The sequence below is a fragment of the Hydractinia symbiolongicarpus genome, chromosome 7 (assembly GCF_029227915.1).
Source record: "Hydractinia symbiolongicarpus strain clone_291-10 chromosome 7, HSymV2.1, whole genome shotgun sequence".
In the NCBI taxonomy this organism is placed as follows: domain Eukaryota; kingdom Metazoa; phylum Cnidaria; class Hydrozoa; order Anthoathecata; family Hydractiniidae; genus Hydractinia; species Hydractinia symbiolongicarpus.
The window spans coordinates 12,241,935-12,258,396 of NC_079881.1; the positions used below are offsets into that span (position 1 = coordinate 12,241,935).

The 16,462-nt window shown below is 34.8% G+C and overlaps 1 protein-coding gene across 2 annotated transcripts in view; it reads right to left on the reverse strand.

The window, feature by feature from the left end:
• Positions 1 to 829: 829 nt before the first annotated feature.
• The window catches only part of LOC130649660 (uncharacterized), a 39,192-nt gene continuing 23,559 nt past the window's right edge, over positions 830 to 16,462 (reverse strand). For both annotated transcript variants that reach the window (XM_057455998.1, XM_057455997.1), the window contains exons 11-29: positions 15,556 to 15,642; positions 14,550 to 14,795; positions 13,326 to 13,623; positions 13,001 to 13,252; positions 10,882 to 11,007; positions 10,128 to 10,296; positions 9,634 to 9,713; positions 9,061 to 9,339; positions 8,201 to 8,917; positions 7,780 to 7,998; positions 7,278 to 7,398; positions 7,035 to 7,197; positions 6,367 to 6,733; positions 5,646 to 5,829; positions 4,931 to 5,205; positions 4,379 to 4,813; positions 3,358 to 3,553; positions 1,694 to 2,881; positions 830 to 1,410 (exon numbers count right to left, since the gene is read on the reverse strand). In XM_057455998.1, coding sequence (XP_057311981.1) covers positions 1,013 to 1,410; positions 1,694 to 2,881; positions 3,358 to 3,553; positions 4,379 to 4,813; positions 4,931 to 5,205; positions 5,646 to 5,829; positions 6,367 to 6,733; positions 7,035 to 7,197; positions 7,278 to 7,398; positions 7,780 to 7,998; positions 8,201 to 8,917; positions 9,061 to 9,339; positions 9,634 to 9,713; positions 10,128 to 10,296; positions 10,882 to 11,007; positions 13,001 to 13,252; positions 13,326 to 13,623; positions 14,550 to 14,795; positions 15,556 to 15,642 — 5,800 coding nt within the window. In that variant the 3' untranslated portion in view covers positions 830 to 1,012. The remainder of the gene's footprint in view (positions 1,411 to 1,693; positions 2,882 to 3,357; positions 3,554 to 4,378; positions 4,814 to 4,930; positions 5,206 to 5,645; positions 5,830 to 6,366; positions 6,734 to 7,034; positions 7,198 to 7,277; positions 7,399 to 7,779; positions 7,999 to 8,200; positions 8,918 to 9,060; positions 9,340 to 9,633; positions 9,714 to 10,127; positions 10,297 to 10,881; positions 11,008 to 13,000; positions 13,253 to 13,325; positions 13,624 to 14,549; positions 14,796 to 15,555; positions 15,643 to 16,462) is intronic.

The following is a 16,462-nucleotide window of genomic DNA, read 5'->3' on the forward strand; positions in this document are numbered from 1 at the left end:
TCAATGGTAGAACCTTCTCATATGTTCTAGCAGCTATGGATATCTTTTCCCGATTTCTCTTTCTATTAACTTTTGTGAAAATAACCTGACAGGAATAGGGGGCACGTTTAACATATCTTTCGTGTGTTTGACCGTCTAAATTATATACAGACAGTTCAAAGAAAGGTACCCTTGTTTTCGTTTGTTTGTGATTCATTTCAAAGATTTGTGTTCTAACTTAATGTTGAAGAACCTGACATCTGAGCAAAAAGTAACTCTGAAATACTGAAACAAGTCCTCATGGCAAAGGATTACGCTTAGTAGAAGTAGAGGGTGATGGTAACTGTCTTTTCCCAGTAATTACCGCCAAATTTAAGGCGATAGCGAACTTCACATTCGGCAAGAGTCAGAGCAGTTGAGCAAATGGTAAGAAATCCAACTTTATTCAACCAATTTGTAGAAGAAGGCCAGTTCATTGAATATATATCTCCTCGCTATCAACAAATCGTGAATGGGCCAATAATTTGTCTACACAAGCAGTCATACGCAGAAAACGAAACTCTCTTTATTTGCTTATATTATCCTTTATCTTTAATCCTCCATATAAATTTTGTACAGAGTAAAGCAACACGGATAGAGAAAGCAGTTCAAACCTTTTTAAACATTTGATCACACTGAAAACAATGCTCTGAACATACATGCATAAATTGATTTCTTTTCGTTTGAGTTAATTTCCAACTAAGGACATATTCCCACTTAACGAGACGAACACTCCTCCCCTTTAATCTCCATTGACTACGAAAAACAAATACCATTGCGACAATTATACATTATGCTAGATAAAAAAAAGTAGGTGAAATTTTTATATTAATTTATATATACACATACAGAAGTCATTATCTTTTGAATTTTACGTTGGAAAACAAACGTCAATGTTAAATAATTAGTATAAATTATAGTACAAATAATAGTGCATGGTCACACGCGTCTTGATAAACTTAGATATTTATGCATGTTTTTATATCTCAAAATCCTACACTTTTGTGAGTTCCTCTTTTACCACACCGTTCATCTTTTTAGCCACGGTCACGTCATCAAAATATAACAAATTGACACAATTGACAAATTTATTGACCGTCACGTCCATCTCCTCCTCATCAAAGGTGTCATCCAATAAAAAGCTTGTGTCACGATTTAAAACATCGGTATTCTTCCACGCTTTCGAACCCATTAAGCCTCTACTGGAATACCTCCTTTTCGACGACGATTTTCTGGAACGCAACGATGAGCGACTGGCGTTTCTTAATTCCATACGTCGTGACATCACGGTTGTGCGAATGCTTACTTCACTGTCGTGCTCATTCGGTCGATCTTCAACCCAAGCATCTTCAACTGCTTTGTCTCGATTTTTAACTCCAAGACCAATCCAACCTGGGTGAGAATAGAAAATATTATTTCAGACAATTCAGGACAGTTTTTTTTAAAACCTAACTGAATGAAAGGTATCAAAATATCTGAAAATATTTAGACGTCGAGGGGGGAAATTGTTGGCTTGTATTAGATAACAAGACGCAAATTTATCTGGCAAAGCTAGTGAATCTAAAAACTAGTAAATCTTGAAAGAACCACTTAATTTCCGACACGCCCGCATTTATACCAAAGAAAACGGGTAAAAGAAATAATAATAAATATAATAAAAATAATAAGTAATTACTTTTGATATGATCCGTCATAAAGTCCAACATTTCATATTCATTGTCTTGAAGATCGATGTCAGCTTGAACATCTGCGAAAACATCATTCAGGATGGAGATGAACATATTCATCACTATCCAATTCACCATTACATTAAAAGAAAAGAAAAAGATTGGCCCGAGTACACCATTGGTCGATTCGAATTGATGATAACTGAATTTTCCTAACAACAAACTGATGATGGAGGCAATAGTTTTCAAATTGTTTCGATACCCATACAATGATGTTCCAAATATAATGGAGGTGGAAGAAACAACAGCAGCGACGATGATAAAAAATAAGATGCCAAACATAGCTAACGGATACCATGCTTTTCTTAGTGTGGAAGACAACATGGAAATGCGTTTATTGAAGCGTAGTAGCTTAATAAACTTTAAGGTAACAAAGAAACAGATAAGCGCGACGATATAGGTAAACACCAAATCCCAGTAAGCAGCAAATTGAAAATTGATGAATACATTAGGAGATTTATCGGGCAATCGAGACAAAAGATCACGGGCCATTGTGTCACGATAAAAATAGAACACAACAGCAAGTACAGAGAGAATAAAATTACTCAGCTCCACCAGATTCCAAAACTCCTTAAAGTACGGTAGACCAGTACGATATAATAATCGAGTTTCTCGAATGAGAAACAACAACATAAAAAGAAGAAACAAAACTTCACAAATAATCGTGAAGAATGCGTATCCACTGGTGTATCGGTATAATTTGAACGTTACAATCGATTGATAATGAATAATTCCACCAGACGGAGGGAACTCGAATACAATCGTAACTGCGTCAAAATAATTTGTGCCGGCATTATAAAGCGCGAATTCTGCAATAACTGCACGACTATGCCGGTCAATCCACCTTTTTTTTTTCAACTGATCGAGCATAGCTTTGTTGTTCCATTTTGGAAAAAGTTCCACCACATATCCACCGCCGTAGTAGGTTTCAAGTTCTGCCCATATTGGGTAAGCATCCAAGTCTTGCCAGGTTTGATAACGCCATGGCTTGTTACTAGGATTGATATTTTCTTTGAATGTGGTGGGTTTAGTCCAGTTGTAATTAAAATCTCTCTTTTCTTCATCTGCTGCTCCATACGAATCAGCACAGTCAATCGTCATGATATTTTTGACATAGTCTGGCATAACACACGATTCTAAAAAAGTAAGAAAGAAGTTCAAAACTCTGTAAACCAAGATTTGATTTTGTCGAAATGTAACTCAGACTTGAAAATATCAATCTTCAAGGGAACAACTTTAGGTTACACTTTCACTTGTGGCGAGAATCCGATTAATTTCATTTAAGGGGCCATTCAATAATTGCGTTTCACCTAAATTCGCCATTTTTTACTACAAAACTGAAAATTAAAGAGCTTAAAAATAATTTTTGAAATAAGTTGGAAAATTTTTAATCAAGATTTTCATATCGTGACTTGACGGGGACGCGAGGCAATTTATTCAGCGGATAGTAATAAATTTACCGAAGTTTTACAGTTTATCGAAAAATTGACTTAGTTCCTTCAGTATGTTATTCAAAAAATGTGACAATTTACAAAACTAAATGTGTCGCTATATCCTGTAAAAATCGTCTCGAGTAAGTGACAACGATTTAAGCAAGCTGCATACGACGCACCTGTTTTTACTCTGACCTGTCGCAATCGTACTCCATTCACAATCTTTGAGCTTAAATCGTTCAAATACAGCTTTCCTGGGAAATCTTCATTCGTTGTGTTCTCATAGAGCAAAGATAAGTTGTACCATTTGGCTGGGTAAATCTCTTGAAGCAACATTTCGTCCACCCACGGCCAAAAGTCTTGATATGAACGCACCTAAAGTGAAAAACAAGCACATTCTTGAATACTTGAAAATTACCCGCAAGAGACTTTTTATTTTAAATCGCGAAAGTTGGGAACCGCAAAAACTTTTAAAAAATTTATTTTCTCAACAAAAGTTAATTTATTCTTCAATTTCTTTTCATAAAAATTACGACACGTTTTATTTTTAACATGTTTCGACTTTACCAAAGTCATCTTCAGAATATAATCTTTTGTGATAAATTTTTTTTTGCTTGATATCACTTATATCTTTGTTTAATTTCAAACTGTAACTACACACACGCCTTCTTGAAAATATAACAATCAACACCTATGCCTTCGCGAATGTTAATTCTCCCTCAAAAAAAATCATTGAAATGATTATTTCTTCAAAGTCTGTACTGACCCTTTTGAAACTTTTCCTGCCCCTCGTACGCTGACCGTGAGCCCAATTGATGAGCCCTGACCTTTGCTACCTGTTTGCTGTGTAAATAAAAGACGCTTGGGAGAGGTGTAATCATACCCTTCTCTCATTTTTTTCCCCGTCATTTTGACTATTCCTCCTCTCCCATACGTACGTTTTTATGAAAAGCGTTATTCTCGTACGAGCCAAAACTTTTTCACCTAAAGAGTACAACGACGTAAATATATACGATTTGATATCAGAAATTGAAGAAATACTAGTCCCGTGAAAAGTCGAAAGTCCTGGCGCTACAGTCCTGCAGCTACCATGTTTGGCTTACTGATGAAAAGTTGGGTGTTATAATATAGATTTGCACCCCCTCAACGCCGCTTATTCAAAAAGGAAATTCATTAATATATTAATAGCTTTAATCTCACCTCGCTAAACACTGTGGTGTTAGGGAATGTGGATTCTGGACGAACTTTTACACGTAACAGTTCCTCGATATCACGTGTCTGGTGGTAGGCAAAGTGATCACGTGTCAAAAAACCAATCAAAAACACAACAACTGTGAAAACTAGATAAAGGACCAGCTCTCTTGAGATGGCATACATTTTTGCTTCTTTAAGGCGCAAACTTCGCATGCTTTGAAGAGTACCTGCATCCGGAGGTTCTAAAGATGTCGTATCTACTCTATCAAACAGACTGGTTTCTTTTGTCAGTTTGTGCAACCACTTTTCATTTTGGGCAAGCGTTTTGACTTGTTTTTCAATTTCACTTTTCTCTTCTTCGTCCAACTTTTTGACAACCAATGCAATAAACAATGCCATGACAAACACTTTTATTGGTTGAAGAAGGAGCACGTCTTGCACCTATACAACAAATACAAACAAAAGAAACAGTGATGAGAAGCAATTAACACGCCCAAGTAATTGGTTGTCAATAGCAACTGAAAACGATAACTTCAAATATCGTTAAAAAAACCATACCAAAGAAATGGTAATGGAGGCCAACCAATCCAACGATTTGGCATTTCCAAACGCCATACCATACCACACCACCATAAAACCACAACCCAATATGACCAGTACGCACAGTATCCATGCAGGGTAGATAAACCAATGTGGTAGGTAGAAGGGCTTCTTCTTTTTCTTCTTCTTACTTTTGCCACTTTCATCATCATCTTCATCATCATCGAGTGGCGGCGTCGGTGGTGGTGCTTTCATATTGATGTGTGTGCTAGATTTCTTTCTTGTGACGTCGCCTAAAGTTTGGAACAAACTGATGTAAAAATATCGACCATTCACTTCTTCAACAAAACACTTTCCGGTCAGTAAGGATCTTGTCCGATCTACCATAACGATACTAATTTTTCACAGGTATTAATTCGTTTAAAATATAATCTTTTTTTAAAGAAAATAATACGGGATAACGTTTTTACGTCTATCGCGGAAATTGAAGCTCACATATTTTTTGCCCGTAAAATATAATATTTTCAATCTGTAAATTTATTCACCCGCGAAAGTTAACACCATCGAGGTTCTAAAAATCTAAGCTCTCTTAAAATTAAACCTTTTTGCATAGACATAGAAGGAAATAAGGAGGAACTAGAATAAAATATAATACAGAATTGCTAAGGCTAGTAACAGTTGCATTACAATTAATGTACAGGGCATTAATTTTTATAAGAGAAAAAAATGGTACCATTGATCAGCTTTTCGTTAGTGGGAGAAGGCTGCATCTCGTAGCTGTCATCATTGATGCTCTCTTCAGATGAAACTTCGAATAAACTTGGATCAGGTCGAGCTGGCCGAACAGAACGAAAAATACCAACAAGAAGAAGGTTAACAGGAACAGTAATGGCTGTGCTGACCAACGCTATGAAGACCTAAAAAGAATTCCCCGTTTAAGTTTTAAACAAGTTTCCTCAAGTCGGTGTGTATGATGGTGTATCATTCCTACTGAATAAGTTTAAGTGGTAAATACAATAATGAAATACGTTTATAGTGAACTCATTATTCAGCTTATTTTGTAATTCATAGAAATTGCCTATAAATTGGCGCCATTGTATGGTGAGTTTACTAAGCCATTACAATTCGGATGTTTTTCATTATTCGAAAATGTGAAGGGAAAATGCAGCTTTAACGCACATTTCGTTGATAATTAAAGATGCTGGGATAAAAAACTTGTTCTAAATCTCTCAATATCCATCTCTTACAGTACGTCTTTCGCAAATATGATCGAAAATGAAGAAAAAAAAGCTCGCCCGTGTAAACTTCATTTAGCAATTCGGCAATTATCTCTTTTATAGCAAAATATATCTCTCTTATAACAAATTTGTTAGAATCATGCAGAAAATGTTAAATCTTCTCGTTTTTTTCTATCTGGAAAAGAAAAAAAAAACGATAACTAACAAGATTATCACCTGTGACCATTTGAAAGTAAAGGCACCCATTTTGTTCTCATCGGCAGGTTTTCCATCAGGCACTGCGCCATAAAACATAACACTAGCAACCATTGAACACAACAACAAAGAAATAGCAACGGATAATCTTTGACATCGAGTAAAAGGACTTCTAGGTGGCCGAGCATACACGGAAAACCAGAGGTGTGCATCGGAAAAATCCCTTCGAGTTTTGTTGGTAAACAAATAATTGAAGTCTGTTAGCTCTTCCTTTGTTGAGACTGGCAACAAACAGTCAGTCAGGCCATCGTTTTGATCAACAGATAACCAGCGTGACGCTATGAAAATGTACGTTTCTTCGGTTTGAAGGTCAATAATTTCCATGCTCCTACAAAAGAAAATTAACGGTGATGTTTACAAAATAGAAGACCACAAGATAAGTTAACAAAACCGCGTCAAAAGTTTTATTTCAAAAATAAAAAAATAATTCAAAACTGTATCTAATAAAAAACCAACCAATTAGATTGTATTATATCTGTTTACGTTTCGCAGAAAAAAGTTATATGTAAAAGTTTGAAGCAAGTGAACAAGAAGCAGTTCAATATAAAAGTAAAAACGAACAGTTCTGTTCTCTAAAAACAGCTAAATCGAAATACTAAGTCGAGTTTCCATGAGGAGTGTAAACATACCTTAAATACCAGCCTCCTCCACTGTTGTCATGCCATACACGAATGTAAGATATATCCCCGAGACTTGTTGCTGCACTCATAATAAAAACGTCTGAACTGGAGCGTTGAAATGTTTGACGTTCCTTGTCTTTCAATCTCCGTATTCCTGACTCACTGTGCTCTCCTATGACACATACACATACAAATTTCACCCTGGCTCATTTTCTGAATAAAATGCTTGAAATACATTGACTGTGTTTATACCTGTAGCGTTAAAGAAAACATTCGATTTTGTCCCAGCATATCTTCTACTGCCAGTATTCACAGTAATCTCGTATAGGTAGGTGTCTTCAGGCTTGTTGTCCAGTAATGGGCACACGCCAATCTAAAAGATGAAAGTAGGTCTTCCTTAGCTTCACTTTGTGTGAAAAATATTTTGTTGTAAAAACGGAAAATTCGATGAGACTTTCATTGTTTTAGTTCTTTAGCTAGAAAACATTTACGCCTTTTTTATGTTTAATAAAAAGAGTTGGGTATAAGGTGGGTTGAAAAAGTACAAGTGTTTGATATAATTATTCTTTAGCCCATTGGAGATCACCCACGCGATATACCCGTCGGGATAACCCCCAGGAATTTGCCTACCGCTACTCGCAGCTACTATATTCTCTTAGACGGAAAGTTAGGTGTTATGAAATAAAATTTTGTTGAAAATTAAAATAAACAAAATCTGATGTTTAATAAAAACAAACACAGTGAGAATTAATACCTTCGTTGCGTCTCTCCTGTCTGCTCTCCTTGCAAATAACAAGCCGACAACGTAAAGCAAAAGTACACTACCCACAGCAACTAATAGCACGTAACCTTCTTTAAGCAATGCAAGAGATGGTGTTGGAAGAGGATTTGGAGCAACATAAAAGCCACCAAACGCTGTCAAATGGTTACACATACACCCAGTGGTTTCCAATGATGTTGAGTTCAAGTCAAGCTAGGGAACAGTGAAACGCAAAACTTTAAATATTTAAAACGTTATATACTCCACGTATCAACAATCAACAAGTACCAAAATAAGTCAATAAAACTAAAAGTTGCGCAGGTGATTAATATTTTTACCGCTTTTTTATGCCGACATTTTTTACGGATAGGGTATAGAGGAATTGAAAATAGATTAAAAACTTCTATTAACTTACCTTGCAACCTTCTGTAGACCATTCCTCCTCAACTACATCCCAGTACCTACATTCACTACAGAACGTCTTCATGGAAAAGTTAAACGCACCTCGAGATTCTACAATGTCATAAGTATAAAGATTGGTCGTTCTTACAAGATCCGGCATGGGCCCTTCGTAGGAAAATGCAAAGTATAACCTTCTGTTGTTTAAATAAGCATGTGTTGAACTGTTAAAACCCCACATCAGAAAAGTGTTGTCATCCAAGATACGAATGTTGGATTTTCTCTCTCGTGACATACCCTCCCCATTGGTTGAATTGTCACCTGTTATGTTAACAAACCCTGATTTTTTGGTCAATGCTATTCCATCGCTGTATGAAATATTCAACATGACATCGTGATCCTTTTTTGTAGGTCGCTTGCCATATTGTACGTACAAGGTAAGTATCGTTACGTTACGATAATCGTTTAATGCGCGCACATTGAACAAAAAGTTACACGATGTTGATGGTAACGATATACCTTCCATTGCAATCATCCCTGGCATATAAAGACTAACATTCTTGCTGTCAAAATTTTCAAGTTGGTTTTTCATCTTGATTTTGATAGGTTTCGAAGTGGATTTAACCGGCAGTTCACCATCTTCAGACTTGAAAGCTAATGCACTAACTTCAGACTTTATATAACGCGAGTTATTTAAATCCCATGAAAACACGTTGTTTGCGTATTGAACATTCTAGTAAAAAAACAATAACAAGGAAATTATATTCCGATTATGCATAGCCCATTGTTCTAAAACAATGGTAAAACAAACTTTTAAATTTATGTTAAAATATTAAAGGCTAAAAATTAATACTGCACCAGATCAAATATACGCACTTGCACTTCAACTTCAAGTCCTTGAGAAGAAACGTTGAACATATCCTCACTATCTGGAAGTTCAAACCCATATGAAATTCCCGTACCATCAGGGTCAGCTTGAGTTGTCACATTAAGTGAAGACAGGTCTGTCGCCTTCACCTTGTTCAAATAGAAATCGAAAGCATCTGTTTTACCAATGCTAGCCTGCTCGCCTTCCAATTTGTTTTTGCTCACCACATTGAAATAGGTTTCGAGACTACCGACCAGGTTAACAATGTTTTCTTTGCTTATCTGGGCCTAAAATAAACCGCAACTAGCTGGGGTAACGTCGTTAATAACCAAAGTGAAACAAAGTGTAATGAAAAAATGAAAACATATGATTGTATCGCGGCTTCCCAAGAAATTTTATAATGTATGGTTTACGATTGAGACATTATAATTACTTTTGTTGTTTTAAATAACTTTTGCAAAAAATAAAAAAATAACGAGCGGATTCGGAGAAAAGCTGTGACAGACCAATCCTAATTCATAGGTCACTTCACTATCGCATGTGACTGGAAAGATAGGAAACGAATGCAACAATGAAATTACTTGATTTTTAGTTGCAGTACTATGTGAATCTGCCGTCGTTGTGATAGAAACAGTCGGTGCATTTTTGTCGACAGTTATGTCTAAAGTAAAAAAAAACATATTACATTAGTAACCAGTAAAAAGCATAACTTAACGACAAAAATACTGCGTCACAGTTGTTTCAGGTTAAAAAGAGTTGATTTTATAAATTTTTGCGATTGCGTTCTTTGCCCTTATGTTTGGGGGATAAACGTTTGCGATTTAGATCTTTTTTCTCTACTTTTAGAATTATTGCAATTTCTCTTTTCTGTGTCAGCTTTTAAATCTGTAAAAAATTTTGATTCTAAAGTAATTAAAATTAAAAAGGTATGCTACCGAAAACATAACGAAACCGACATAATTGAAACTGAAAATCTTGAATGTGCATATACTATAGGGCGCTGTGTTAAATTCGCATTAAAACATGCTTTCAAAATACTTGTTTTAAATGAAAATTAAAAAATTGTAACATTCACCTCCCATAGGTTGTACTTTATCTGCAGCAGTGAAGTCTGACTTCATTAGATTGGATATAGAAGATAGCATAGATTTTGTTGATTGTTCCAAATAGGACACCCCAACGTCCTGTTCCGCAATCAATTTTAAAGCATCTGCAAGCTTTGAAACAACGTCTATAGCTTTTTTCTATAAAAATCAAGTGAACTTACTCAGGATAGTTTTGTAACGAAACGTATTTCTTTACCGCAACAGTATATATAACCAACACCGATGGCTTTTTTGTACTTAGTTAACAAAATGTCAAAATTAGTTCTTGCGAGAAACAACGAAGATATAAAAAACTGTCTGCGGGAAATTTTGTTGGTTAACTTGCAGTAACAAGAAGGTTAACAAAGTAAGATGTTTAAAATTTGCGACACACTGTAAAATATAAAACAAATTTTATAATACATCCTTTTAATCTAAATTGCACTTGCAATCAACCCCAGGTCATATCATACCAAATACATATAACTGTTAGTCAATGTATATTAATTCTAATTCTAATTATTAAAGTTATTAATCAAGCTTTTTTATAGTAAAATGATATCATTTCCGCAGGCCGTATATATTTGTATTTTGAAATGTTACTTAAGAATTATTCATGGGATTATTTCAAGCTGGTAAAGTCGAACAATAGTGCTAGCCTTTCAAACATAACCACAGCTTTAACACATCAGTATCAACAACTAAACCAAAAAAGATGATAAAGTAAAAATGCAATAATGAGACCGTCATTTCATTTGATATTTCGTCGCCAGTTTGTGTCGTGGATGTTAGCGCATCTCCGATTACTTTAACATCTTGGATATTTTTAACTGGTGCTATCTGTAAGTACTCAACCATTTCCTGCCTAATCTAAAGCAAACAAAACAGGACAACGTAAACCAACACACAGAATTAACTACAGAATTAATTAAAAAAAGACAAACAACAGAGATTTTAAAAACAGCAATAGATAGACAGCAAGTAGATAGACATCAAGTAGATAGACAGCAAGTAGATAGAAAGCAAGTAGATACACAGCAAGTAGATACTCAGCAAGTAGATAAAAAGCAAGTAAATAAAAAGCAAGTAGATACACAGCAAGTAGATAGGCAACAAGTAGATAGACAGCAAGTAGATAGGCAACAAGTAGATAGATCGTAAGTAGATAGACAGCAAGTAGATAGACAGCAAGTAGATAGACAGCAAGTAGATAGACAACAAGTAGATAGGCAGCAAGTAGATAGGCAACAAGTAGATAGATCGTAAGTAGATAGACAGCAAGTAGATAGACAGCAAGTAGATAGACAACAAGTAGATAGGCAGCAAGTAGATAGGCAACAAGTAGATAGATCGTAAGTAGATAGATAGCAAGTAGATAGACAGCAAGTAGATAGGCAGCAAGTAGATAGATCGTAAGTAGATAGATAGCAAGTAGATAGATAGCAAGTAGATAGGCAGCAAGTAGATAGGCAACAAGTAGATAGATCGTAAGTAGATAGATAGCAAGTAGATAGACAGCAAGTAGATAGACCGCAAGTAGATAGACAGCAAGTAGATAGACAGCAAGTAGATAGACAGCAAGTAGATAGACAGCAAGTAGATAGGCAGCAAGTAGATACACAGCAAGTAGATAAAAAGCAAGTAGATACACAGCAAGTAGATAGACAACAAGTAGATAGGCAGCAAGTAGATACACAGCAAGTAGATAGACAACAAGTAGATAGGCAGCAAGTAGATAGACAGCAAGTAGATAGACAACAAGTAGATAGACAGCAAGTAGATACACAGCAAGTAGATAGACAGCAAGTAGATAGACAGCAAGTAGATAGACAACAAGTAGATAGACAACAAGTAGATAGACAGCAAGTAGATAGACAACAAGTAGATAGACAACAAGTAGATAAAAAGCAAGTAGATAGACAACAAGTAGATAAAAAGCAAGTAGATAGACAGCAAGTAGATAGACAACAAGTAGATAGGCAGCAAGTAGATAGACAGCAAGTAGATAGACAGCAAGTAGATAGACAGCAAGTAGATAGACAACAAGTAGATAGACAGCAAGTAGATAGACAGCAAGTAGATAGACAACAAGTAGATAGACAACAAGTAGATAGGCAGCAAGTAGATAGACAACAAGTAGATAGGCAGCAAGTAGATAAAAAGCAAGTAGATAGGCAGCAAGTAGATAAAAAGCAAGTAGATAGGCAACAAGTAGATACACAGCAAGTAGATAGGCAACAAGTAGATAGACAGCAAGTAGATAGACAACAAGTAGATAGACAGCAAGTAGATAGACAGCAAGTAGATAGGCAACAAGTAGATAGACAGCAAGTAGATAGACAGCAAGTAGATAGGCAACAAGTAGATAGGCAGCAAGTAGATAGACAGCAAGTAGATAGACAGCAAGTAGATAGACAACAAGTAGATAGACAGCAAGTGGATAGATAACAAGTAGATAGGCAGCAAGTAGATAAAAAGCAAGTAGATAGACAACAAGTAGATAGACAACAAGTAGATAAAAAGCAAGTAGATAAAAAGCAAGTAGATACACAGCAAGTAGATAGGCAACAAGTAGATAGACAGCAAGTAGATAGACAGCAAGTAGATAGACTGCAAGTAGATAGACAGCAAGTAGATAGACAGCAAGTAGATAGGCAACAAGCAAGCAGGCATTAGTTAAGCCTGTAAAATACAGAAATTAAGGACATATCGAGCCTCAGTGAAGATCTTTTGTTGCTTATGAAAAAGCCTGTATTTAAACTTAAACGTTGGTTAGACAAAAATAATGTTACCTGCAGACTGAAGAATATCTTACCCTATCTATTATAAAATTATATTTTAGGTGTAAACATAAATATAGTACTTTTTCTCGTTGTTTCTTTTGTTCTTCTATGATTTTTTTCCTTTTATCTTCTGCCTCTACATCAGGTAAACCAGTATACTCAGAAACAATTGGTTCAGTTTCTTCTGGTGTTAAAACTGACTCCATGTCAACAAGAGATATAGTCGATTTTACAAACGCAGCTAACGTTTGTGAATCATTACTTTTTGGTTTCGTAGCAAAAATATCATTCAAGCGAGTGGAAGAATTCCCTGTCAATGCCGGTGGCTTGACCTAAAAAACAAAATGTTTTGGATTAAAAAATATTTATCCTACACATAACACATTTTAAGAAAATAAATCTCACCACTACAGCTAAGTGATCAAGAGTCGCATATGCGCCATATTTGTTGATGATTCGCAACTTCAAGTTGATTGTGTAATTTTGTGATTCCAGTCCCAATGGTAGCAAAATGTTAGACAATTCTGGCTGGTCTAGAGAATTTGAATTTAGCAGTGGATAATCAGCCTCTACAGCTGAACTGAGAGATGCAACAGGCTTTGCACCGGTATCATAGCGAAATTCATAGGTTGTTGGTTGATCGTCATTTTTCCAACCTGAACATCTGATTTTGAAATAATCTGTGGCAGAACCTTCGTTTCGGCTAAAACCCAAAAATACAGCATAGGCTTTGACCGATATTTATAAAAAGTTTCCTAAGCACTATTTTTGGTTAGTAATATAGTTGGTATAAAATTCATGTTAAGGTGGCAGTAACCCTTTAAATCTGGAAGTTTTTAAACATGCTCTGTTGCTAAATGTTGTCAAGATGACAGCTATATAATATTAACTTTCATCAAAAATATCCAGGTCCAACGATTCTTCTTTAATCTTAAAACATTGTGAATAATTAATTAAGTCTGCCAATATAAATATTGAAGAAGAACTACTTTGCTTATTACTAACATACTGCCTGGCAGTCAGCGGAAATCGATCTGCGGTTCCCAGAACTGGGAACTGCAGGCGAGCCCACTAGACTACGTGCGGCAAAGTGTTAGTGATGAACTCAGATAGTTTATCCGCATGGTGTGTATACATAGATGAATCTTTCTCATGGCACATCCGTATTCTCTGTTGAGAATGAAAAATACGGATGCGCCATGATAAAGATTCACATATGTCTGTCAATATAGCTTTAGCACTACAAGTATTGATTTTGATGCTACATCAAACGTTATTAAAACTCTTCCAACCCATTTTACAGCCAAGAACTTACAGAAAACCTCATAAAATGGTGACCCAACCCTTAATTTAATAAAAAAGTAAGAAAAATGCTCAAAGCAGTATTTTATTATCTACAAAAGATGTTGTGTGTTCAAAACTGATAAATATTTTAGATAACCATTGCACAAGTTAATTTCACTAAAAATAAAATTTGACAAATTTGACAAGAACTTTGCCAAAATTCTTAACATCTAGATTTTTTTTAAATAGTGTGAGGAAACATTTGCAACATATATCAAGTCTAACAAACCTTACCCGAATCGCATGATATTTAATTTGAACTCAAATAAGTAAAAAGATACTCACTCTACAGTACAATTACCCCCGTAAGGTTTCGAAGATGTTGGAATAGCAAGAATGTACTGAGAAACTACAGTGGAGCCTTCAAAATTTACTTTCAACATGAATGTATGATTGACAGCTACATTCAAAATGTTGCCATTTATCACAAGACTTGTTTTATCAACACCAGTGGAGGAGAATTTTAAATTGTTTTCAAACTGATCAGTTATATCAACATCTTCACGTTTTATCATCCATCTTGTAACAAGCCTAAATAAAGATGACTTTTGTCTTAAATGGTTGATTCAGCACCCCTTTTGTAAACGCGGAGCTAATACTATCCAAAATAAGATAATAATTATTAATATTAATTAATTAATATTAATTAATTAATATTAATTAATTTTATTAATTTTAATAATTTTCTGTAATGTCATCAGAAGCTTTGTTCAATTTTTGTTCAAATCCATTTAGCTACTTCAGTTTTAGGACAAAATTTACCATTCTGTTCAAATATTATTAATATTATAATATGTTTTATTACTTACGATGAAGCGCCAAAGATTACGGAAAATTTCCAGATTTTGAGGAAAAACAAGTCAAAATTAGGTGCTAGTTTAACAATTCAAATTGAAGTAATTATGTAACTATTGCAAAACAAACAAAAAAAAAAACAAAAAAAACTAACATGTGTTTAAACTTTTGTCACATAAAAGGTAATCATATAAAATCACATTTTTAAATGTGGTCATCATACAATAGTATATTCATAGTAATTGAAGCCGCTTACTGGAAAAAACTGGATGATTATTCCTTAGATTCTGCTGGCTGGTGATCACACCTTTTCGCGTAATAAGGACTTTGTAGAAATTTAAGTTCTACTTCAGTGTTCAAATGTAGTAGGGTGTTCAAATGTAGTAGGGTGTTCAAATGTAGCAGGGTGTTCAAATGTAGTAGGGTGTTCAAATGTAGCAGGGTGTTCAAATGTAGTAGGGTGTTCAAATGTAGTAGGGTGTTCAAATGTACCCACCTTTCATTTGATGGACATTCAACACAGCGCAATCTGAGAGCAAACTTCTCCATTGGATTAATTTTATTTTTACAGTTAAATACACAACTAAAATATAATAAGTTCATAAAAAAATATTAAAAATTGTGGATTAATCTGACTCCTAGACTTGTTTGAAAAAATGCTTTTAACATCATTTTGGTGTAACTGCAGTATTTAAAAGGTTATTTGTTGGTCCCCTTTTTAAATGTCAATTTTTTTAAAATTAAATAAAACCTTTTAACTTAGAGAAACAAAGTTGGTGTATGCTTTTATTATTACTACAATACAATTATAATGACGACACCTATGTTGTTTTCTCTCCCAATGTGGTACTGGAGTTGTGATTTCATAATTATATGTTAACTAGTTGATAAGGCCTGTGGAAAAATCCACTTAGGCAGAGAAAAAAATAAAAAAGAGCCATATTAAAATTTTGATGGCGTCAGCAGTGTCCTTTTTGCATGCATAAAATTATTCTCAGAATTTTGTTAATTTTAGCACCTATTGTGAGGAGCTTCAAACTCTGATCAAAATAATGTGGATGAACATGTATATTTAACAAACAGATAAGGAAATGTATGCGTGTAAAAATTTTGCTGACGTCAGAAAGTCCCCCAGTTAAAAAAAATAATAGTATACCCGTTGCCTGCATCGTATAGAACTTGACACACTGATCAAGAAAATGTATAAGATCGTGTGCTTTCAACAAATAGTTGTAGAGATATTGAGGTTCAAGGGTTTTTTGATGAAGTCATCACCTCGTTTCTTAGTTATTTGACCTCAAAGTTTTAAGATATTGATGTTATATTACTGTTATTAACGTCGTGCTGTAACGTCAGAAAATTTAACATGTCAGACATATTTTTTTCAGTTACATAAAAGAAAA